Source organism: Macrobrachium nipponense, chromosome 47, assembly GCF_015104395.2.
Source record: "Macrobrachium nipponense isolate FS-2020 chromosome 47, ASM1510439v2, whole genome shotgun sequence".
Classification (NCBI taxonomy): domain Eukaryota; kingdom Metazoa; phylum Arthropoda; class Malacostraca; order Decapoda; family Palaemonidae; genus Macrobrachium; species Macrobrachium nipponense.
In genome coordinates this window covers 26,178,991-26,204,570 of record NC_087222.1, presented here as the reverse complement: position 1 = coordinate 26,204,570, position 25,580 = coordinate 26,178,991, and the positions used below count along the sequence as shown (strand labels likewise).

General features: G+C 37.5%; 1 protein-coding gene and 1 long non-coding RNA gene across 2 annotated transcripts; one reads left to right on the top strand and one right to left on the bottom strand.

The window, feature by feature from the left end:
- The first annotated feature begins 1,134 nt into the window (after positions 1–1,134).
- LOC135204800 (uncharacterized) lies at positions 1,135–15,271 on the top strand. The gene is made up of 4 exons (XR_010312344.1): positions 1,135–1,237; positions 2,279–2,372; positions 12,637–12,720; positions 13,166–15,271. It is a non-coding gene; the product is annotated as an uncharacterized LOC135204800 (long non-coding RNA).
- LOC135204799 (uncharacterized) lies at positions 6,442–25,466 on the bottom strand. The gene is made up of 3 exons (XM_064234980.1): positions 25,405–25,466; positions 20,686–21,144; positions 6,442–12,302 (listed from the first exon to the last, which is right to left on the bottom strand). Exons 2-3 carry the CDS (start codon positions 20,757–20,759, stop codon positions 11,864–11,866), a joined length of 513 nt encoding a protein of 170 aa, XP_064091050.1. The 5' UTR covers positions 20,760–21,144; positions 25,405–25,466; the 3' UTR covers positions 6,442–11,863.
- Between the last annotated feature and the right edge of the window lie 114 nt (positions 25,467–25,580).

Sequence of the window (25,580 nt, the reverse complement as noted above, 5' to 3'; positions counted from 1 at the left end):
ATATATATATATATATATATATATATATATATATATATATAATATATATATATATATATTCTAATTAGAGACATTAACACGGTCCACTGTGTTCCAAGAATTGCAAATTTTGCTGCATTGTAATTGTTTGTTTTTTATATTATATTTTTTACTTTTTAAATGACAGAGGGGTGTCGTTGGGGGAGAGCGGTGGGGGGGGGGGGGGGAAACAAAGAGTTCAAACGTGCAATAACATCATTCCAATTCGAAATGTCGAAATGAACAGTTCAGAAACAGAAGGGGAAATACATTTTATTTTTTTGTGCAGAGAATGATCGTAATGGAATATATAAACTATATATATTTCCAACATTTCAATTTAGCGTCCAAATGATAAAACGCCTCAACGCGTCTGTCATGGAATATTAAAACTAACAAATAAACAGTCTCCTCTCTCTCTCTCTCAAAAGAGGTGCCTGGGTACACGCACACATTCAGTGAGAACACATCATGAAAGATTTAAGCGTCTCTCTTTCTCTCTCTCTCTCTCTCTCTCAAAAGAGGTGCCTTGGTACTATAGACAATCAATGAAAACTCATGAAAGATTTAAGCAGTCTCTCTCTCACTCTCTCTCTCTCTCTCCAATGAACAGTTTCTCACAATAAGGAAACGTAAATGTTTCCAGTGCTCAGCAAGTAGGACGACTGAGAGTTGCCAGCCATATTATTTTAAAAGCTGTTGAATAATTAATTTTCTTAAATAATATGTATCCCTATTCAGAAGGAACAAACTAACCCCCCCCCACCCCCCAACAGGGTCCATTATAGACTGGAACTTCAAAAGGAGTCGTTTCCAATTTTCAACCTCGTATTTGAATTTAAGATTGTTAATGAAATTTTAACCCTGTTTTGTCCAACAGGAGGAGGACTTCAGCAGTATAGGGTCTCCTGTTGGAGAATGTATTCTGTTACATGAATTCTTCACTTTGTAGTATTCCAAATCCTTTTGCAACTTGCTGATATTGCTTTGAAATGTACTGATATATTTGTTTTTTGCCTGATTTTACACACATACAGGTTCATAGACACGTTGTGTATGTGTGTGTATGTATAGCACTTACGAGTCCTTGGTGTACTTTACACCCAACTTAGGAGTCCTTGTTCAGGAACAGTGCCCGCCCAACTAATCTGAAGAGAAAACTTTAATTGAATTATTTCCTCGTGCCATTATTCTGTTATTTCAATGAAAAGCTGAACAGGTAGCATAATATTACACGATTCGTTAATGGATTTTATCAGTAGGTAGAGAAATGTATGGAAAATTTATTCGATAAACGTTAGGCTAGGTCAGGACTATAGGCTATGTTTACTACCTCATTTCAGAATCTTTTGTCTAAGGTATAGCCCTTGGTGAACACTTACATTACATATGTCTAGCCTAGCTTAGGCCAGGAGCATAATTTATGTAAACCTATCATAGACCAAACTCATCCTTAGATTATTTTTTCGGGTATTTCTACATAAGCGTTCCGCATCGTTCGCCCCTGCGAATACAAAAGCCACCAGGAATTGGGGCATGAAATGTATTTCGCCATGTTTAGTACGGGCCCCTGGTGGTTAATTACAGTCGTCCGAATAAATATTACTTCAAATTCTTGTTCAGGAGGTGAAACTGCATAGAAATCCCGCAACTGCCATACTCTGGGCCGCCGCGGATAGGTACACTAGATCTACCCTAATGACAGTTTCTGAAGGTGCAGATTAATGCTGTTGAGTGGGCCTTCTGTACTCTTACAAAATTGAGGCAAGCAGCGTTTTAAAGTACACATAGGCTGCAGGACCTGTCATCCTAGAATAATTTGTATCCCTGTATATTTTAGTGTAGCTAGGGTGTGCCTGTCTATTACTCCAAGGTTGGGGTTGAGTGACCCTCACCAGATAGGACTCCAATACCTGAAGGTTGGGCTAGGTTAGGAAAGCTCAAACAGGTGTCTTGACTTTCCCTGTTATGTGTTTGTGCTTTTATAAGTTATTTAGTGACCAAGTGTTTCTAACTGCGCCTGATGTAATCTATAAATTGTTTTGACCATTCCTCACGCAACATCCTTTATTTTTGATGCCCCAATCTCTACTGGTGACTCAGGGGAAAGACAAAATGAATGCCTTGCACCAACAGTAGTTGTAGATAAATGCCTACGACACAAGAAGAACAGTTAGTAAAGTATAGGTACCTATATGTTTGTGTCTTTACCCATTTAAATTGAAATGAACAAGCAATGAATTGACAATTATACTTACAGGTGACGGTTGCTGCGTAGGTACACTCGCTCTCTCTCCCTGCGTTGGATTCTTGGACATATTGTGACCTGTTCACGCTCAAGCCAGACTTTGAAGGTATGTTGGAAGTTTTGTTAATGCCTTGTATTAGTGACTCTTAGGTTCTTATGAGAATACAAACCATTGCCTTTTGATATAAGATTATTCTCATAGCTATGAAGAAGCGCCTCAGTGGCGTGGTTGGTTTGGTGTTTGCTTCTCACCACGGTGGTCGCGGGTTCGATTCTCGGCCATTCCATTGAGGAGTGAGAGATGTGTATTTCTGGTGATAGAAGTTTACTCTCAATGTGGTTCGGAAGTCACGTAAAGCCGTTGGTCCCGTTGCTGAATAACCACTGGTTCCATGCAACGTAAAAACACCATACAAACAAACAAACAAACATCATAGCTATGAAGTGTTATTCCAGCTTGTTACCAAGGTTGTTAATTTGTGCTATCAGGTTAAATATACCACTGTATTTTATTGGTCATCATACTCAACTCTCAACTGGGTTGTGATGTGTGATAATACTTTTATTGTTTTACATAACAGGTTGTTCAGTATATACTACAGATTCAAGAAAAGCATTTTTAATTATTTTTGTATCTCCAGTGGTCTGTATTTTCATAAGATACTGAAGAAGATTAAAGTTCATCTTGTTGGGAAGTGTTCGTACAATGTATTAACCTTCGTCTCTAGCAAAACTTTATGGCCTGAAAAATAGAGAAACAAAGTGGAAGGGTATTTACTTTTCTAGAGGAGTGGGATGGGTTCCATCTCGGCCCCACCTTGTCTTTCTGCTTGGTCTTCGGACAGTTAAAAAAAAAAAGGGGTGTAAGGTGGAATTTGGAGTCTATACCATGGAGTTATCACTTGGTATCTCATAGAAGGAATGCAACATCAAATTTAAGCCAAAGGCTGAATGCTAGAACCTGAGATCATTCAGCGCTGAAAAGGGAAATTGAGATGTGAAAGGTTTGAAAGGTGCAAGAAGACAGTTGCACAATGAAAAAATTGTTAGGAGAGGTTGGGAAGCAGGATGGAGGAGGGAGAATGTGAACGGAGATATAGTAAAAGGAACTAAAAGGGGTTGCAGCCAGGGGCCGAAGGTATTTCACGTGAGCAGCTTCTTCTCTTGTAGAAGAAGAGATGCTGGTTTTCATTCCCTTCACTGATGTCAGTTTGTCCTAAACATTTTTTGCAGTTGCATTGACCAGAAAACTTGACATGAGTTTGTTTTTTCTTTAGAAAGAGACAGCTGAAATTTCATTGACTTACTGATAGTTGCTTGGACTCTTTTTATCCATCCAAAAGGTGTATGGTCTGGAGAATTTCATGCTGAAACTGGACCTATGTGTGGAAAAACCCACAGTTGTGTAGGTGTTTAGAAAACATTCTCAATTTCTCTATTTGAAGACTCATCAGAAAGTATGCTTGACACATTATAGAATGGACCACACATCATCTGTTTTATATAATTTATATGGTTGCAAAACTAATAAAGAGGGTACGCTTAGCCTGTACTAGTGGATTCATAGTATCATGGAGAATATTGAGGCCTTCGACAGAGTTAGTTCAGCGAAAAGGAATCTGCTTGAAGTGTGGGCTATGGTAGTTGCTACATGAACCAGTGTTAGGCCTGAATTAAAAATGTGGGATGGACCCAGACCTTACTAGAAAGGTTGTTTAAATTGTTTAAACATAAGTAATTGGCTAAGTAAAACCCCATGCTACATGGACCATGAAGAACTAGATCCTTTGGTACTTCTGCATTGACAGGACATACCTTACTACAATTGTAAAATGTTGTAAGAATGTCCGACTTAACAAAGTTGAGTAAAACTGGGATGATTAAGATGTTAATGAACATAAAGCGCAGTTTGCTTAAAAATAAGCCAATTTTACGTAAATAAAATACAGCAGGAGAAGATTGAGACAAATGTGGGCTAAGCAGTCAACTGTTTTTAGCTGGACTGCAGTTGTGGTTGGTTTGGATACGATGAACATTGGGCAGTGTGGGTGAAGTAGCTGCCTGAGAGCAGTGAAGGTGCTCACGACTTGAGTGGCTTCAAATCCAGCACACACTACGCCGTCTTCAGAACAGGTGCGGAAACCTTGACTGAGGAAGAAATTTAAGTTGGTGTAGAAGTGGATGGGGGAAACAAAAGTTCATCAGTTGCTCACAGATGAAGAGGAAGACAAGGACACTGTTAGCAAGCCACCCTAGACATCTGAAAAGCTCTCAGTTGTCAGTACAGGCAGTCCCCAGGTTACGATGGTCTTGGCTTACGACGTTATGAGATTACGACGCTTTTCAATTATATTCATCAGACACTATTTCCAGGGTTACGACGCCTACAACGCTCATCTGACAGATGAAATATGACACCAAAAATGCAAAATAATCAATATTTGAAGGTTTTTTGATGAAAAATGCCATAAGAATGCAGTTTACATAGTTTTCAATGCACCCAAAGCATTAAAAGTAAGGTTTTCTTAGGATTTTTGACGATGTTCCGGTTTACGATGCGTCTCAAGAATGGAACCCCCGTCGTAACCCGGGGACTGCCTGTACTCCAGAAAGTACTGCATGTATTAAACCAGGAAGCCCTGATGTATGTACTGTGGGGCCATGAGGGAATTCTGTAATATAATTTGGAAGATGCAATCTCGACCAGAAAGGCAGACAAAGATACGTAGATTCCTTTAGACCAAAGAGCTTTTTCTGGGGAGAGAACTTCATGCCATAAACTCTATATAGAGATTGCTGCTAAAACATATGAGGCTAACATAAAGTAAATTGGTTTTTATGATGAAATAAATTCAGTTATTTAATTTAAGCCCATTATTGACATATAAGAAAGGCCATCACTTAACCCCACACTATTTTGGTTCTTGGCCAAAATGAGACTCCGTCAACTACCACCACTAAGGGAGCTGTTCTTTCGGAGTGTCTGAAGGAATTGCAAAGGCAACTTTATGGGTTTGTGTTAAATATATTTTTCTTAGGGATTTTTCTTCATTATAATCACAATGTAATGCAGTCACACTCATGGTGTTTGGTTTTGTATATAGATGAGAACTTCTATCCAGCAGTGGTTTAAATTGCTGGCTTTCCTTCTGTTTGAGTGTGACTGCTGTCTTAGTTGGACAGTAAGGTTCATTTTGTAGGCACATATGTATATTTTCAACCTTGCTACTAATGTATAATTAATATATACTTTAAATAAAGAAAAACTTTACTGAAAGATCTATGGAGGGGTACCTTTGTACAGTTTGCCCAGCAAATATACTATAGGTTCACTGTAGCTCTTTGCTTTTTTGACCGTAAATCTTTCGTTTGTGTCATATTTCCAATATCCCACCTAACTTTTAACTTATTTCTCAAGTTGTCACCTTGAATGTCAAAACAAAAATAATACTAGTACTATTAAAGCCTGTTGATACCAGGTAACGTCAGAATACTTATCGGGATTATAATGTATGGTTATTGAAGTCATATTGTACACAAGTCAATTTCACATTGCTATCAGATAAAGTGGGTTTTATTGCATACAAGAAAAAAAAAATCATTTTCATCATGGTTTAGAAGAAAGAGGCCAAAACACCTCATTTTAATTTTAGCTTTACTCTTTAAATATTACAAATTAATTTAACAATATGACTGTTTAATAATAAACTTCATTACAGTGTATTCTCTTGGTTTTACTAAGGGAACTTGGTAAGACTGAACATTGCCACCATTTCATTTTCATCAACTAACAGGTTAGTGTATATTTCTGTCCAGTAATTCTAAAATATTTGAAATCCAGTATACAATTGTAGTTTCACTGAGTTACTGCAAAGCTGTAGTTGCCTTCACACTTTATTTTCCAGTTCTATTACTGTATTACTTGCAGTATTGAACCACAAAGTTATCTGCAACATTAACTGAATGTGCTGTAGTTTACATTGCAAAGTAACTCATTTCAGAACCCTGTTACAAACAAAATACAAAATCTGATTAAATGGAAGCCCGGCAAGGTATTAAACAGTTCCCCAATGTGCCACAGATGTCCCTCTCAGCATCATTTGAGGCAACGAAGCTGACATTCTCCTTGCACATTTGGTAGGAGACTATGAGGTTGTATAAAGTGACAAACTCACTGAAAAACAAACACTTTATTTATGCAATTATTTATATGTCTCACAATGATTTTGGTACAAATACATATAATTACCTCTACCGTAATGAACGTTCGACAAAATGCCATATGCAGGTGGTGTGACGTATTTGACCTGTCGACTTGCACCCCCCTCTTTAAGACACACTACGAAATTTCAAGCAGGCTTCTCCTCCTCTTAGTCAGTCAAGTCACACGCTTCATTGAACGACGGGTCTCCCTGGCAACAATGTTTAAGATAGATGCTTGAGAATGCCAAAGAAAAGACAAATGGTAAAATCTATAACCCCCTCCCAACCCCTTTCCGAAAAGGGCAGCTTCGAGGAGCTGCCTCGTAAGAAGAAGTTGACATTTTTTCGAGCAGTTTGACTGTCTCCAGCAGCTTGTTGTGAGTCTCGTTGACCATAGTGGTATGCTACCTGTGGCCCATATCATAATATCACACTTACGACACCACAAGCAGACAGGCCGAGAGAAATAGATTGACTACCAAGAAGCAGCTAACATGATGTGTCGACGTGCATAAGGATGTTCCAGGTGTGAAGGAGTCACGACTATCGGTTGATCGGCTTTCGTTCTGAACAATCGTTTTTTTGTTTACATGGAAAAACGCAGCGACTGGAACGTCCGTATGTACTGAGCCGTTGAAATACCTAAAATTTCTGGCAAGACGGTACAATGAAGCCACAAGTAAAAGTTTTGAGAAGGCTCATATTTCTATGTAGTTTTATAACGTGGGAACAAAGAGTTAGTTTAATGTAGATAACTGTCTACAAAACCTCTTCCTGTAGTCGAAGATACTGTTTATTTTGATACTCAGCTGTCATAAGTTCCGCTTAATATTCATATGCTATATAACTGATGATGATGATGAGGAAGGCTGGTAAATATATATATATATATATATCTGCAAGAGTTAAAACGTTAACGATATACTGAATCAGTAAGAGGAAGAATCAAAAAAGATAATCATAATAAACGTGCTGGTTGGTTGTGGCTCTTGAAAATTTTCATTTTTTTACGCTACCGCTGGCAAACTTCGAGCGTGGAAGTTCAAACTCTACGTCTCTTTCATCCTTTGCTCGAACGATCTGAAGACACCTAAACATTGCTAAAAGAGTTGGGCAACACCCACGTCGCCAGCAGAGAAGTACCGGTACGTAAAGAATGCTGCGGGTGTACTTGTACGAACTCTTCTCGCGACAAGGGTGCTGGATTTACGAGAATATGAGTTTCGTTACATTGTACAAATTGACCATTGCAACTGTCTATGCAACTTGAGTCCCTCTAGAAGGCATTTTGTTGTCCGGCGACTTTCTCCCCCCCCCCCCCCCCCCCCACCCCCCCCCCCCCCCCCCCCCCCCCCCCCCCCCCCCCAAAAAAAAAAAAAATGAACTGGTTGAATGATGATGGCTATTAAGGCTTACTCTCATATAGTTCATTAACACCATCAGTCACTTCTCAAGGAAGCAAACAACATCATTAAGAGTACTGTACGCAGTTCCTTACTGTCTGTATTCTATTAAAGGGAGCTAAGTGCATTATTCCTATATGCTTTTTACAATGATGAATTTATGTCAAATTTACATATGAACCTTTATTCGTTAACTATGTACACACGTTTTTTTTCCTGACGTTGCCAGATCACGAATGTCCAGTTTGGTATGATTTTTAATTCTTCGTCAATATACATATCAACCTATAAAAACATCATATAAAATATTCCTTTTCCCATCTTTTCACATAGCTTCAGAATTTTAATCTTTATCATGTGTGGAATAATTTTTTTTTTTTTACAATACTGCACCTTGAAAAGGTCTGGTTTATTGAAAAAAAAAAAAAAAGGCTCTTAGGAGGATAAAAAATTTGCTGAAATGTGCCATGAAATGTCAAGAATAAATATAAATACTGGCCAATGAGGGATAATTAATATAAAAATTTACATGAAACCATATTGTAATATGTCAGTTGTTAATTGTAACCACTCAGGTCTTCAAGTTGTATAAATGAAGATCTTAATTAAACATTTTAGAAGTCTTACGCCTTTAATGAGCTAGAGTAAAGCCAATGACTGTTTACACATACAGAGTACATACATAATAAATTTATGTATGCACTGCATATGTGTGTGTACATGTATATTTACACTTAGCGAAGATTTTACACTTGAATTTCCTGCCGTTCCGTTTTCTACACATCGGTAATACCGCATATTAAAAATAAACTTCTCCAAAAGGTCCTAATAATCTACTACATGACTCTGACAAGTTACACAAGTTTTTCTGATGCTAAAACCACCCTCCTCCTCCTCCTTCCAATTGATGTCTTACAACGTAAAGAGGAAAAAATAAATATTCAATAGCAGTTATGTTAAAACTGAACGACGAATTGTAGTAAGTGCACTCATAAATAAAACGGTAACAAATAATTCCACATCAAAATGGAGATCATGCATTTGATAAATCTTTTTTCATGAATAACAAACAAAAACAAAAAATTACAAATTGACTGTATCACAATAATATGACAAAGGCCTACACATCTGGTAGGTTCCTTCGTCTAACATCAGCATGTTGACAAGTTTTGTCCCTAATACAACAGTTGTAGACAACCTCTGTCTAATGTAACATGACAAGTTTAAAGTACCTATCGTCAATCAATATCTGCACATAGTGTGGAGACAAGTATCGTCTACGAGTATAGGTCTAAAGAATACACCACTCGCCCACACCTAAGGTATGCGGACAGAAATTCGTCTTGTAACACAAGACCGTGTCAAGCTATCTGCATTGTATCGTCATCATGGAAGAAGAAGAAGCAGCTTTCATGATGACCTACTCCTTGAACCGCAGAGCTGAAGCATCCTTCAATTCCTCCCACTCACACTGGTGACAAAGAACTCTCTTGTCTAACATCACAAAGAACACAAACGGCTCATAGTATTGAACCTGGGAAGTACCGACTGTCGTTTATTCTTTCAAAAGCGTCCAACCTTCGTCAAGAAGTAGTAGTAGTAAATAACTTGGCATCGGGTTCGTCAAAATAAAAAGAGGAAAGTAAATCGGCTACAAAGTGATGTATAGCTTGTTTTCTATTGCCATTCAGTCTAAGTATTCACAATGCATTGTTTACCTATGATTAGGATCTTTTCTTTAAAAGTATAGCTCATAAACATCTTATAAAGGTACTTTATATACAGGTAAAGACACTAACCTTTGCTCAATTGCAGTTCAACCTTTTTCTTGAGGTACACTGAGTGTTGAATCCTATTGCGGGACTTTTAAAAGTCCCATTGAACATTTTCATTCTCTGTATAAAAGAAGCTATTGCTCTCCCTTAAGTTACAAACTTGATCATGAACACATTTTTGTCATTTTCTCAATAAAAAGAAACATCGGATGGTGCGCTGTGACGACAAGGCTGGCCCGCTACCCCTAGCACCATGGATGTCCCCGCTTGTTGTCACGGCCACCACTCTTTTTACAACTCTGACTCATGGTCATTTCATTTACAGAAACTAAAGAAAGAAGTCTACACAGTAGAAGATCTACGGAATAGCACGCGATGGGCCAGAGACCCCCTACGTCGCACGGAGCTCGGAGGTGTGTGGACCATCACTGCCATTGTATCTTTCTATAGGCACTTGGATGACTGCCCGAACTTTTATCAATTTTTTTCCTATTTTTCATTTTATTTATTTTTTTTTACCAAGGTGTCATCTCTTCACTAGGCTTTGTTGAAAAGGTTATGTGATCATAACACTGAGAAACAGAATTGACAAGCCAATTTGTTGTACCGTAAATATACTATCTGTAATGAACCATTACTCTTCCCTCTCTCTCTCTAAGTAACAAATGTTTATAACAAGATCTAGAGATCTAGATAATCATTGACATAGGAACCAACATTTTTTCGTGTCCATTGATTATCCGTCCAACCTTCTCCGACAGGAATAGGATCCAACATCCTCAGCAAATAGTGGATTACACCCTTATCCTGCTGTATGACAACTATTGAGATATATATACGTATATTTAAAACCAACGGCCCCGTTAGGATCCTCTGCAACTCATTATTATTTCCCAGTTCAGCAAGAAGGAAATTTTTTAAGCCTGATAGCTTTTTGAAAGCTAAAGTTGGTAAGAGTCATACATCGTTCATAGGAATTATTTCGGTGTGTATTAAAAGAATAAGTGAGGTTTCTTTGATTCCATCCGTTCGAAACCTTTATATCTGTCGCTTTATACTCTATTATAGAGTAATCATTTTAAGTCGATACTTTCGGAACTTGGAAAGAAACCTTTTGCTTTGAGGCGTTTGAGATCCCTACGAGCACCTTTCCTCCCTTCCTTTTTCCCTGTTACAATTTAAAATTTTTAAATGAATTAAGTATATCTGCTGACTTGCTTTTGATGTCTGTTAGCCAGAAACACATAGACACTCTAGTAACTGCATACAGCCTTAGTTTGACAAACGTACGGATATGTGATTGCTTTGATTGTTAGGGTATATAGTGTTACCATTCAAGAGACGAGCATCTTGAAGCTACCGTTCGCTACGAGAAACTCTCTTGAACTCCTCGCGGAGCATTACGATAACCTCCGGCAGTTTTGAGAACCTTAGGTTTACTACCTGTAAATGTTTTGGTCTTGTAGGCACGTGCATGAAGTAGGCAACCATTAACCAAGAGGAAATAAATAACTATAGTGTTCCTACGAGAGTATTAACCATTTCAGAATGAAAGCCAACACCTTTGAGTTGAAGCGGATGAAAGAACACGATCTTTTAAAAGAAATCTCTGCCAGGTTATCCAACACTGTTTTGTCAATGAAGCTCCTCGTAGACTCGTGATTCATGTTTTTGGCCAACAGACATAGATCTCAGCGTGGCGGATGCGAACACGTGCCTGATGATAAAGCACTAATCGAGTCGTAGTGCAAAAACAATCACAGGAACAAAACAAAGAGATGAAAAACACCTAAAAATCAGCTAATTGGTTCTGTAGTGTGTTTCCCGGGGACAAGTGGAAAGCCAATCTAAGTTAATGAATGATTAACTCCTTATTTTCTCTCTCTCTCTCACCTATAGCAATGAACTATTTATGAAATTAATTATACATAAAATATATTTCATCCATCTTTGGAACACTTCGAAAGTAGAGTCATGGTGGATTGTGCAAACAGCAGAGAAGAAGACAAAGCACATGTTAAAAGTCAAGCAACACCGCACTTGCACCCTTCTAGCCCCCAAAAAAAGGATTGGCTCCATGTACAGGCAAGTCCCAAGTTTCACAAGTAAATCGCCTTCTTTTTCTCTGTCTTTCACTGGACAATGGAGCCACCCTAAGCCAAGTCCTCCATCATTGAGTTACACTTTTGTCGGCGATCCGAACGTCATCGTCACTATTACTGAATCACACAACAGTTGCATTTGCTCTTCTTCTTAATGACGACGTGTTCGACGTGGGCGGCATCCGTGGGCTTCACTGTGGCGTGTGTGACCTCAACAGTGCCTGGGGTCGAGTTATCGGGGGCGGCCGAGCCGTTGGCACCGGCCTTGCCTGGAGAACCTGTCGTGGTTGCCCCCACGGGTTGTGTTGGCACTGGTAAGGGCGAGGGGATCTGTTGCTGCTGTGGAGAAGCGTCGTTGGCGGAGATGAGGGGTTCCGAAGACGCCTCCTTGCCGTCGGGGGAGATGGGACCGCTGTCTATCGAGTCTGTGGTGTCCCCCCGCCCCGGCTGACTCTGCAAGGGGCGGCCAGACTTGATGAGTTGGACGATTTCGTCGGCCTCTCGGGAGATGTCCCCGTCTGGTCGGAATGGGTTGTCCCGTCCGCTCTCCGTACTGGAATGGTAGTGGAATGTTAGCAATGACACGCAAAGATTGCAAAAAGTTTGAAAGAGATTGCTCATTAAGACAATCAATCAAAAATTAAGGGATAAAAGATACAGTGCTTTTATATATACAAAATACTAAACCTTCACACAATGAGCAAAAGTCCAATAAAAGTCTATAATAATACAACAAGAAGTTTCAGTCAGTCAATACACTTTTCTTTTATGGCAAGAAAATGACTAAAGAGAAACAAATGGGTCAATGATTAGTATACAGCACATGTTCCTAAATACAAATCACCTTAATTTTACAATCATTAATGCAAACCTTCCTTATTTTACAGATTCCAAAGAGGACCATTCAATTATGTACAGCATGATGGTGGTAATCTGAGCCGCTCTATTGGTCAAAGCCTCTTAATCACTGGGTAATTCTTTATTGTTAATGTTTCTCTACTAACAGATGCTCTTACAACATTCTGTAGCATCTAACTGCCTTTTCAATGCTGACTTATAACTGAAATTGACTCTAAGAAAACAGGAATCCTTAATGATGATAAGCGATACAATTACTCGTGTCCCTTGATACAGTAGTCATGTATAATGACTGTCCTACTAAACATATAAAGAATAATTTCTTGCATTTTTGCAGCATTTCAATGTAGGATGGTAATGAAGAGCTCTAGTCTGTCAGTACTAACTATTCTTTCAATATAACATCCATCAAATATTACTTTAACTACAAGGAAACTGGTAACAATCTTGTGATCATCGTCAGTTTTAGATTTAGACCATAGAAACAAGCCGTTATCTTAATATTGTATTGACACATTCCTAGAGAAACCCTCTTTATTTCAGACTCCTCTTTTACAGGTTCCTGAGAAAGGGTCATTCGTGAATGTGCAGGCATGAAGGCGATTAGTACCCAAGAGCCTCTTAATCACTGGATTAATATTGTCAATGTTCCTCTTTCATAGGTACCTTGTATATAACATTCTACAGCATGTAATTGCCTTTTCAATGCTGACTTTCAACTAAAATGGTTCCAAGAAACCAGAAGTCCTTAATGATGATAGCAGATACAATGAAGCTCATTTTCCTTGATACAGCAGTGATGTAAAATGATTATCCTGATAAAATTATAAATTAATAATTTCTTGTGCTGCTGCAGCAGTGAAAAACAGGATGGTAAAGGCAGGAAGATGGTGAGCAGTATTTGAAGGTCATTCATTCAAGACTGAGAATCAAGGAGTACGTTCAAGAGCGTGCCAAGCAATCCAAGACCCCATGCAGCAGGTGGAGGCCAGTTCCATACGATAGTGTCACGTATGCAGCATCTGTAGGACAAGCAGTAGTTGGAGAACAGTGCCGTGCTAGACAAGGAAGTATGCAACACGATAAAGACTGCTAGAAGGGTGCAAATCGGTGATCAAGCAATGGACAACTGTGGCAGCAAGAAGACAATGATGTAGGAGAAACTAGAAGAACTGGTCCTACTAGACCGGGTGTCCTACTCAGTCTTGTGTATGATATTACCCGAGATACTGCTCAATTAGTGCCTGGCTAACACAGTGCTGTTACCTTGGGAATTCTACCTAACCTGTTGCACACTGGGCAAGCCAGGTCAACCAGAATATTAAGAAGACAAGCTCACAGCAAGTTAAACACTGCAATGGACAGGGCATCAGTTGGTCAAATAATGCCCGGCAAGTCAGTAGTATGTTGACCAAAAGGAGAGTGACACCAAGTGAAGTGAATGCCAACGGGTAATTTGACAGGATGGTGGCTGGCCACAACAGGACAAGAAAAGGAGGTCAGTACCAGATCAAGAAGGATTTTTACGCAAGCCAAAAAGACAAACAACACCAGGCAAACATCAGATGGAAAATGTCTTATGGTCAAGCATCGAGGCCACAACATTAAGCCCGGGAGGACAATGGTTGGTCCATAACCTATATCTTCCTTAACCTGGTACTGCCCTGTATGGACTTGCGTTACCGGCTCAACCAAAGGCTGATTGACATACTCCTGGCAAGGCATTATCGTAAGAAGGTCAAGTTGGTAGCCAAGCAAATAGCAGCAGGGTCTACTAGTTCGTCGAGCAAGATTGATGTTAATCAGAGCATACTACAAGTCAGGGGCAGCAGCTTGAACGGGAGGATGAAGGCTGAAAGTATAGGTGCAGACAGCCAGTAATATTTTCAGCAAGAAAACGGTAACAGCAGGCAAGGAGAGGAGAGCCCTGGGAGAAAAGCAAGAAAAGAAATGTGCTGGGCAAACAAAGGAAGAGGGACAAACTTCATGGAAATCAAGGAGACAAGTTGCAGATTAAGACAGGAGCTATTCATTCCCAGGAGATAAACAGCAGTTGGAATATGGCACTGGGTAAGCCAAGGAGAGGCAAATATGTTATTGAACAGTAAGTTCTGTACAAGCTGAAGATGAGAAAAGTGCCTGGCACTAGCAAGAAGGTGAGCTCTAATAGAGGATGGCAAAGAACAGCCAACAGCATAATTAGAGGAGAGCATAAGACAAGAAAGCATGTGAACAGCTGGTCTAGAACTAGTGTCTGACATGTACAGCAAGAAGCCGGTGGAAGATGACGATGAACAGTCCATGTTGGCCCAGCATATTGTAAGAAGAAAAAGACAGAACGCCAAAAAGACAAGCAGTACATGAACCAAGCTCTGGCATCTCAAAGGAGTGAGCAGGGTACTGACAGGCAACCCAAGAAGTGAGAAAGACAAGACATCCTTATAAGTAAATCACTTTTTTAAATAACTGATCTCCGGATAGGAAAGCTGATTTTCCCACTTTGGAGAAAATTGAAATTGAATGCTTTCTCCAAAGCATCTGAGATGCTTGATATCCATTCTTCTCAATGCTTTTCAAAACATATTGTAAAATGAAGATGCATTTGTTTGTGAAAGTTTGAATTTTTGTTAGCTAGTGTCATAATATACAAAAGCCATTGTTTAATTTTGTTTGCTTTCCATTTCAAATGACAAACTATATCTCAAAAGTTGTTACATTGAATTTGTTATTAGACATTATATTTAAAATAGCTCAATTAGGAATTGGCCCACCACTGCTGTGACAAAACATTTAATCTAAAAGGTTCATAAGAAGAAGGATTTAAAGAAATATGATGTAACTGGTAGAAATGATTACTTAATTAGGACCCTTAAGTATGATCAAAAGAAACATGAAAATAATTTTTTCTCCAGGGCACTAGTTATTTCACAAACCTTCTGTACCGTATTTATAAATACAGTATACATTGTATACAAAGTAGTGTACTGAATATATGGGTGTACAGCTAAACTTAACTAATATTTTAAACTGTTCACTAGATCAACATATACTGAATTCTGAAGCTATTTAGATCTTAAAACCTGGTTTGATAAGACAATTGATCAATACTTTTCCCACTTGGTGCAGGAAATCCAACCTGTCAATCATCATGGATATTGCATATAAAAAAAAGCTAAGATATGCAAAAGCTGAATTTGCAAGTCAAAATTAATTTTACTGCAAAACTTAAAAGTTGTCTACTTTAATCAGACTATGATGGGATTCTGTACTGACCAAATGATAATTTTACTCATATCCCCTATTTTTTCATTTCATTATTTATAATGTTCATCTATTTAGAAAATGTACAGTACATCAATGTAACTCGTATCTGTTTTGTTACAGGACAAATGTTCAAAAATTACATTTGGACCCAAGTTTTTTTCAATGTAGACCTCTCAGAACTTAACTCTACTACTATACGTATTATTGGACTGATGTACCAAAGGAAACTATATGGATTATGTTCTACAACCCTCAAAGATTTGTTAAAATTACCTGTATCTTTTGAAATATAACCCTGATATGTTAATTAATGTTGGGTACCTCTGTATATCCTAAGCTGACCACAAAAATGGCATCTGACTACTTAAAAAAGTACTCAAGATGAAATGATTACAGGAAATTCTACAAAATAATGACAACCAGGGGGAAACAAGGGTATAAGCATGTCTTTATAACAAGTTAAAAGGGGATATATCTAAAGGATATAAGGAGTGCCATATATATATATATATATATATATATATATATATATATATATAATATTATATATATATATATATATATATATATATATGAGCATCTACAAGTTAGTTTTTTTTAATGTCTAAGGTTGCTTACGTTAGATTCCAGAAACATGAGCATATAGACAAATAGGACAGACAACCTAATGTCTGTATCCTGCCCAGGAATGAAGTCCTTTTAATTCTATTTTAATACTGAAAAGTCCTGTGAGGACTTTGTGATGCGAAGTACTACTTTGCAAATAGTGCAAAGAATCTTGATCAAGTTATAGATTTGAAAAAAAAAAATTAGGAAAACTGAGTATACAAGGATGCTATACAATAATGTTTATGGGGGAGAACCTTCTCTCTCTCTCTCTCTCTCTCTCTCTCTCTCTCTCTCTCTCTCTCTCTCTCTCTCTCTCTCTCTCTCTCTCAAAATTCAGGTCCTCCTTTAATCATGAGAAGCCCCACCCACAGGGCTGTTTCCTGTTCGCTGAACCTTATAATGACATGCCTCTCACCCTGAGAGAGAGAGAGAGAGAGAGATCTGTTTTCACGCGGAACGGAACTTTCTCACCCCTTTTTAGAAAAGGTGAGTTCCACCTTTTTTGACACATCTGCTTCATGCAGTTCAAATCTTTTTATAGAAGGATATATCTCCCGCTTGTCTCTTGATGGAAATCTTTATCATTACAAAGGGTGGATAGTAACTTTCTCTGTCTCTGTCTGTCTGTGTCTGTCTCTGTAAGAAGACTTAAAACAGGAAACATCTTTTTCTCTCCCTCGCAATACGAAGATCAAACGCAGCAGCAGCTGAAGAAGCCTACGTCCAATCTGACAATAGAGGTGCATGGGACTCCACATCAGAAGTGGGATTTAAAAAGTCATAAAGAATGCTAAGCTCTTGGTCTCAAATCCCCCACCCCCCCTCTCTCTCTCTCTCCCTCCCTCCCTCCCTCTATGATTTATGACCCTCCCCCTCCCTCCCTTCCTTCCTTCCTTCCATCTTGCAAGGAACATCAAGGATGTGTCTCTCACTTCCCTACGAAGTTGGGATCTAGATTCTAGGAGAGGGACGATTCGTCCCTACTTGGAGACAATCCAATCATACTCGAATAGGGTTATTGGAGAGGGGGGGAGGGATGCCTTGCGGTTGGTTGGTTCTCTCTCCTCTCTCTCTCTCTCTCTCTCTCTCTCTCTCTCTCTCTCTCTCTCTATTTCCTTTGAAGTTATAAACTGGTAAATCGTTATGTTCGGTAGAATGTTAAGAGCTTAGTCTTTAAGTGTTCAATTAGCCACAATAAAATTACAGCTGATTCCCAAGTTTTGATCTCTCTCTCTCTCTCTCTCTCTCTCTCCAGTGTGAGTCTCTCACCTTTAATACGAACTGGTTTGACCTTTACAGACGAAGGAGAGAGAAGAACTGAACGCAATGCTATCGTACTAATTCTTTTCATTTTTGTGGCTACGCCACCGTCAGAGGGAGGACTGTAGCTAAATTGGGAACACGGAAGACGAGTTGGAGTACCGAGGTTACGCGAGGAGGAGGTTAGAGACGAGTGAGGAGGCTAATTAATGAGGAGAATTATATATAATCTAAATTATTCCGCTCGCATAAAGATGGAGACGTTTTGAATGCAATTTAATACTTCTTGCAACGCCAGATTTAACAGCAGCCATCAATCGATCGATCGATCGTCAAAGGAAGCCCAGGGGTTTTGGGAGGGGGGCGTGTCCGTAGCTCACAAGTGGGCATGTCCAGGAATGGGCTATTTTGGGAATGCGTTCAAACGCACTCGTCACAATAACATTACTTAGTTTAAAGTGAATGGGGTTTGAAGGTCGCGCCTTTAAGCGAATTCTCTCTCTCTCTCTCTCTCTCTCTCTCTCTCAAATGTCACACCCGGCACAATCGAAGCAGGCTTTTTATATGTCATAGCCCTTTCCTCCCCAAACACCTGCCGTCCTTGCGCTCCCATCCCTTGTGAAAAAAAAAGTGATTTTTTTATTTTTACTACAACCGTAAGTTCTCTTGTTGCTATCTGGTGGGAGAGAAATCCGTAGTCTGGGAAGAGATGGCCTGAGGGGTGTTACGTATGTATATAAGGTATGAATTTAATGTTATTATTATTAGATTAAATTACTTATTGATAAGTGAATGTTTGATAAATTCAGGAGAGAGAGAGAGAAGTGATACGACAAAAAATACTTTTTCTCCTCTTCTGAAGAAGATCTATTCCTAATCAAAATATATAGATATGTATAAAAGTTCAGGGGTCACAACGAGGCGTGATACGAATATAAGTAAATAGGCGAATAGAGAGATAAACGAGGGATAATTAGGTGCAGGTGTCGAGCCATATTGATGTAGTAGAGTCTGCTTATTTAGTTGTGGTGTTGGTCGTCTGATATTTATATATACAGCTCTGTTGAAAGTGTATTTTATTTCATTACTATTTTTGTTTAATGAGGTTTTTATATCTTGTAGGGATCTGAGTTATTTTGGAAATAATGAGGTATTTATCATGTAGAAAAAGTGTATTAACAGCTCTGCTGAAAGTGTATTTTTTAAATTTTATTTTATGTTTTGGGTTAATGAAGTTTTTATCTTGTAGGGATTTCGAGTAATTTTGGGTCAAATGAGGGTTTTTTTATCATGTAGAAAAAGTGTATTATTTAATTTAATTTTTTTTACAGCTGTTGAAACTATTTTTTTATTTTATTATTATTAATGAAGTTTTTATCTTGTAGGGATTTCGAGTTATTTTGGGTCAAATGAGGGATCTTTATATCATGTAGAAGAAATGTATTTGTTTATTTAATTTAATTTATTTGGTTAATAATTTTGTTTTCATCGTAATAAAGTGAATTTATTTTTTTAAATAACACTTCAACTTACAAAAAAAAAGGTATTATGATACGATCCCCCAATCTGGCCCCTCCTGGCTCTGGCTCTCTCTCTCTCTCTCTCTCTCTCTCATCTCTCTCTCTCTCTGTATACATGCATACATACAATCAGTAATTTAAAGTAGGCCTAATTAAACCCACGAAATCTGGAGGGAGGCCTAGAATGATGATTACAACATTATTAAGAGGGTCATAGCCCCCCCTCCAGAAATGCCTTTAACCCCCCCCCCACCCCCGTCCCTCCCCCCTTCTTGATTTATACCCACAGGGTGTGGCATCGGCGGCGCCAAGACCGACTGTCGCCAGGAGCCGTCTGTCCAAGTTGAGAGAGAGAGAGAGAGAGAGAGAGAGAGAGAGAGAGAGAGAGAGAGAGAGAGAGTTGAAATGTATAAAGACTTGACAGTTAATCCTGGTTATTATATTTTTCTTACATCTTAGTAATCGGATTTATTTGCAATAAATCCGTATGATGTAACTGTAATTTTGATCAATTTGATAGACTAAAAAAAATAAATTTATTGAATAAATTTTAAAAACAAATTTATAGAATAAATTTTTTGAAATAAATTTATTGAACAAATTTTAACATAAATTTATTGAATAAATTTTTTTGAAATAAACTTATTGAATAAATCTTTACAAATAGATTTATCGAATAAATTTTTGAAAATAAATTTGTTGAATACTATTTTTAAAAATCTATTGAATAAATTTAAAAAAATAAATTTATTGAATAAAATTTTTACAATAAATTTATTGGATAAATTTAGGAAAAAGTTTATTCTGGAAAAATCCTCAAGACTTTATCATAAACTAAATCATATAAGAAAGGCTGTTTTTTTTCTTTCTCTTTCTCATCAGATGGACTAGTATATAAGTCATTGAGACATCCTAATCCTTGTAACTCATTGTAACACACACACACACACACTCTCTCTCTCCTCGGATGGACTGATAAATCTTTGAGACATCCTAATCCTTATAACTCCTTGTAACTCTCTCTCTCTCTCTCTCTCTCTCTCTCTCTCTCTCCTCGGATGGACTGATAAGTCTTTGAGACATCCTAATCCTTATAACTCCTTGTAACTCTCTCTCTCTCTCGGATGGACTGATAAGTCTTTGAGACATCCTAATCCTTATAATTCCTTGTAACTCTCTCTCTCTCTCTCATCGGATGGACTGATAAATCTTTGAGACATCCTAATCCTTGAAACTCCTTGTAACTCTCTCTTTCTCTCTCCCTCAAATTTATCTTACTGGTATCTGAAGAAGGGTCAGTTCGAGAAAGGTACTAAGTTAGTATGCGCTTGTAACCAGGTCTCTCTCTCTCTCTCTCTCTCTCTCTCTCTCTCTCTCTCTCTCTCTCTCTCCTATATATATGTATACGTATATATATATACCTACCATCTACCTTCAACAGGTAAAACATAATACAGGTAGCCCCCGTGATTAGGTTGATGGGCCCCGGGTCGAATCATTGTCGTTTTTGGGACGATAACCTCTGGCCCACTTCGTTCACAGACCTGCGCAGTGGAGGGACTTTTCTCCTGCGCATTATCAACACAACGAACTCCTCCTTTCTCTTACTCTCTCTCTCTCACTCTCAAAGAGCCTGATCTATTCCCTTCGTGGGGCAGTGCCTTTGAGAAGAGAGATCTCTTGCGCTAGGGTAGGGCACTGCATTGTCGAAAATGAGTAGGGGGGCCACTTTGTATGATTTTGGAAGTAGGGGTCTATTTTTTTTTATTTTCTGGTTGTGGGGTCAATGGACGTCAAGATATATATAGATCTATTTATAGTTTTTTCTATATTTATTTTCAAAAGTAGTCGATTTGCTTTTTTTTTTCAATGCACCGTAAGATACTTTGGTCGAAAAAAATATATTTTTTTAAAATATGCAACTCATTTCAAAATTATAATAGATCATTTGTCCAAATGATGCACAATTATATATATATATATATATATATATATATATATATATATATATATATATATATATACTACATTATACACTCAAATTTTATGCCATTCTTTTATTTGCTTCTTCTTTAAAAAATTTCTTTCCAAATTTTCAAATCACTATAACACATAATCACTACATATTTAGTCAGCTCATATATATATATATATATATATATATATATATATATATATATATGTATATATATATATATATATATATATATATATATATATATATATATATCTATATATACACACACACCACACACACACACACACACACACATATATATATATATATATATATATATATATAAATACATGCACATATATATATATATATATATATATTATATATATATATATATATCAAAGGCCACCTCTTAATAATACTCGATAAATAAAATTTTTAAAATGTTTAAGTGTGAACTGCTTGTGCTCAAAACACGCCATGTAACGTATGTGTACATTCACCAACCAACACACACACACACACATAGTTATATTTAGATAATTAAAATCAAAGGTTAACAGAGAGAGAAGAGAGCGAGAGAGAGAGAGAGAGAGAGGGAAAGATAAAGAGAGATAGAGAGAGAGAGTGAAGGCTGTAAATCCCCCAGCCGGAAGAGAGAGAGAGAGAGAGAGAGAAGAGAGAGAGAGAGAGAGAGAGAGAGAGAGAGACCAGCACAGCATATACACCTATGGCTTCGTGTGACACACACACACGTGTTGTAATTCCTTTGTCACGAAATACCACAGAGAGAGAGAGAGAGAGAGAGAGAGAGAGAGAGAGAGAGAGAGAGAGAGAGACCCTACTTATAAATCTAATCAGCATAAGTAATATTATAAGTATTATTGTAAGTACTATTTGATCATCTCATTGAGAAATAGTTATTGAAGAATGTAGGAGAGAGAGAGAGAGAGAGAGAGAGAGAGAGAGAGAGAGAGAGAGAGAGAGAGAGAGAGAGAGAGAGAGTCCCTTCACATTGTCCCTAATGGTTCACTTCCTCCCTCATTTCTATTCACTTTGCCATGTTGGGCAACAACGAGTAACCCCTTCTCCAGACGTGAATGTCACCGGGTATGGTCACTGCTTGGGTGGGTGACCCAGTTAGTTTTTCTCCTAATGAATAGTGTCATCTTTCTAAAAAAAAACTTTGGTTATTTTTTTTCTCCATATTGGACCAAAAATAAATTGGCTAATTTTTCTCCTAAAAAACTGGTCAATTACTCTTCATAAATATTTGTTCATTGTTCCCTAAAAAATTGGTTAATTTTCTATATAATATTGGTTAATTATTTTCTAAATAATTAGTTTATTTTCCTCCTAGCAACTGCTTAATCATTCTCCTAAAAATTGGTTAATTATTCTCCTAAAAATTGGTCAATTATTCTCCCTAAAAATTGTTTTAAATTAAATTTTTCTAAAAACCTGGTATGTTTTCTCCTGAATTGGTTAATTAGTCCCCTAAAAATTGGTTAACTATTCCCCTAAAAATTGGTAAATATTTCTCCTAAAAAATTGGTTAATTATTCTCCCCACAAATTGGTTAATTATTCTCCTTTAAAATGGGTAAATTATTCTCCTAAAAATTGGTTAATTTTCCCCCTAAAAATTGGATAATTATTCCCTAAAAAATTGGCCAATTGTGGCCTGCTTAGGGAACTGAGGAATAAAAGAGAGAGAGAGAGAGAGAGAGAGAGAGAGAGAGAGAGAGAGAGAGAGAGAGAGAGAGAGAGAGAGAACGTATTTATATCTCCGTGGCACCAAAACTGGGCACCCCTAGAGTGCCAGACAGTAGGACCACAACATGCCCCTTGCCAATTGGGAAGGGAAATTTATCAAAAAAGGGTTTTGCAGTTAATTATTTATGCATTTATTTATATATTTATAAATTTATTAATTATTTATCTATTTCAGGTTTGTTTGATTTATTGTGTAGGTAGTTGAGCAGTGTATATTTACACAAATATATTTACGAACCCAATATATTTACACTAATATTTAAACAAACCCAATATATTTACACTAATATTTTTACAAACCCAATATATCTACACTAATATTTTGTTTACAATATGTATTTACACTAATATAGTTTACACCAATATATTTTACACTAATATTTTACAATATTTTTTTAAAACCCAATGTATTTACACTAATATGTTTACAAACCCAATATATTTACACTAATATTTTTACAAACCCAATATAGTATTTACACATATATTTACAAACTCAATATATTTTCACTAATATTTTTACAAACCCAATAAATTTATGCAAATATATTTACGAACCCAATATATTTATACTTATATATTTAAAACCCAATATATTTACACAAGTATATTTACAAACCAAATATATTTAAAACCAAATTGTATTATGTATTTACGAAACCCAGTTTTTATACTTTCATCATCAATTATAAAAAAAAAAATTTTTTTTTTTTTTACCAAATAAACCTCTGTTTATTTATCAGAAATGCAGGACAGAGATCACTTGAGAGAGAGAGAGAGAGAGAGAGAGAGAGAGAGAGAGAGAGAGATTGCTCAAATACGGTATTAATACATTTAAGTATTCAGGATACGACGTCTTGACGTCTTTTTAGACTTCCAATCCAATTCAATACCGAATACGAATCGAATCCTTAAAGAGAGAGAGAGAGAGAGAGAGAGAGAGAGAGAGAGAGAGAGAGAGAGAGAGAGAGAACCAGCCACCTGACACCATTTGATTCTAATAATGGCCAATAACATTCACTATTCGCTCTTAGCTCTCGCTCGAACAAACACTCACAAACACACACATACGCACGCACAAACGAAGGGTTCAAGCGTGCGTGTTTGCCCACACAAACACTCACAAACACACACAAACACAAACACACATACCATCGACGCCAACCAAACAGATATCTTAGCAATTTCCTGCTCACAGTTGCAAAATCAACAACATGTGGGTATTTGTATTTGATTTAAACCCAAATTGCTTTTTTTTTTTTTTTCAGGAAGGAAGGGGGGAGAGGGGGGAATGGTGGCTGTTAATGGACCTCTCTCTCTCTCTCTCTCTCTCTCTCTCTCTCTCTCTCTCTCCCAGATCAGCTGACCTACAGCAGGAGTGTTTCTCATCTCTCCTCAGAGTCGGGAGATTTCTAAAACATCAGCTTTAAGGTCCTCCTCTCTCTCTCTCTCTCTCTCTCTCTCTCTCTCTCTCTCTCTCTCCAGACTGAATCGTTATGAACGTTCTGTATTCCTGGAATTGGGCATAGTTTGACGAGAGAGAGAGAAGAGAGAGAGAGAGAGAGAGAGAGAGAGAGAGAGAGAGAGAGAGAGAGAGAGAGAGAATATCTTCCCATAAGCTCCTTAGTAAGGTGAGTGTATTATTATTAGAATTATCATCATTATAATAATTTATGGTATTTACACGGACGGGTAGCAAGCAATGAGCCGAATAATAATAATAATAATAATAGTAATAAATAATAATAACAATAATAATAATAATAAATAAATAAGTACTTGATAAACTCTAAAAACTCGAACCCATATCTCTGATCCTAAAATATTAAAGTCTTTATTCAATAACCTTTTCAAAATAATGAACAGAATGGCATTTATCTATATATCTATCTATCTATCTATATAATATATATATATATATATATATATTATATATATATATATATAATATATATATTTCTGATATCCACACAGGTAAGACGTGTTCCAAATTCTATACCTGGCCTTTGAGATTCATTAAATTAGTAAATGAAATCGAGTGTGTGAGTGTGTGTGTGTGGTATTTTCATCACAGTTGCAAGCGCAAACACTCAACACATACACAGACACACAAACGGAAGAGAGAGACACAAACACGGTCACATCATTATCGCACGAGAGATCTGGCGGTTCCAATATGGCAGCAGTTTTATTTTCCAATACTGCAAGTTCACGGGAGTTGTGGCACTGTTTCATTTTTTAACTCCAGTAGACGAATATTCTCCGAATGTTGCACACAACGAGGACGGGAATATACGTTCATTATATGTACGTGCGTCCACGGCACTTGAGGGGTTATACAATAGAAACGGGGGGGCTCCACCCCCTTTTTTTCGGCAGGACACGAGATGGGGAGAGAGATCTGGAACGTACCTCTTCACCCTTCTCTCTCTCGACACGAACTGAGAGAGTGTGTGTGTCTTTCTCTCTCTCTCTCTCTCTCTTGCTACCCTGAACCAAGGCCTGCCTGCCTGCTGCCTCTCTCTCTCTCTCTCTCTCTCTCTCTCTCGTACATACATGCACGCACATACACAGTGGGAAAACTCCCC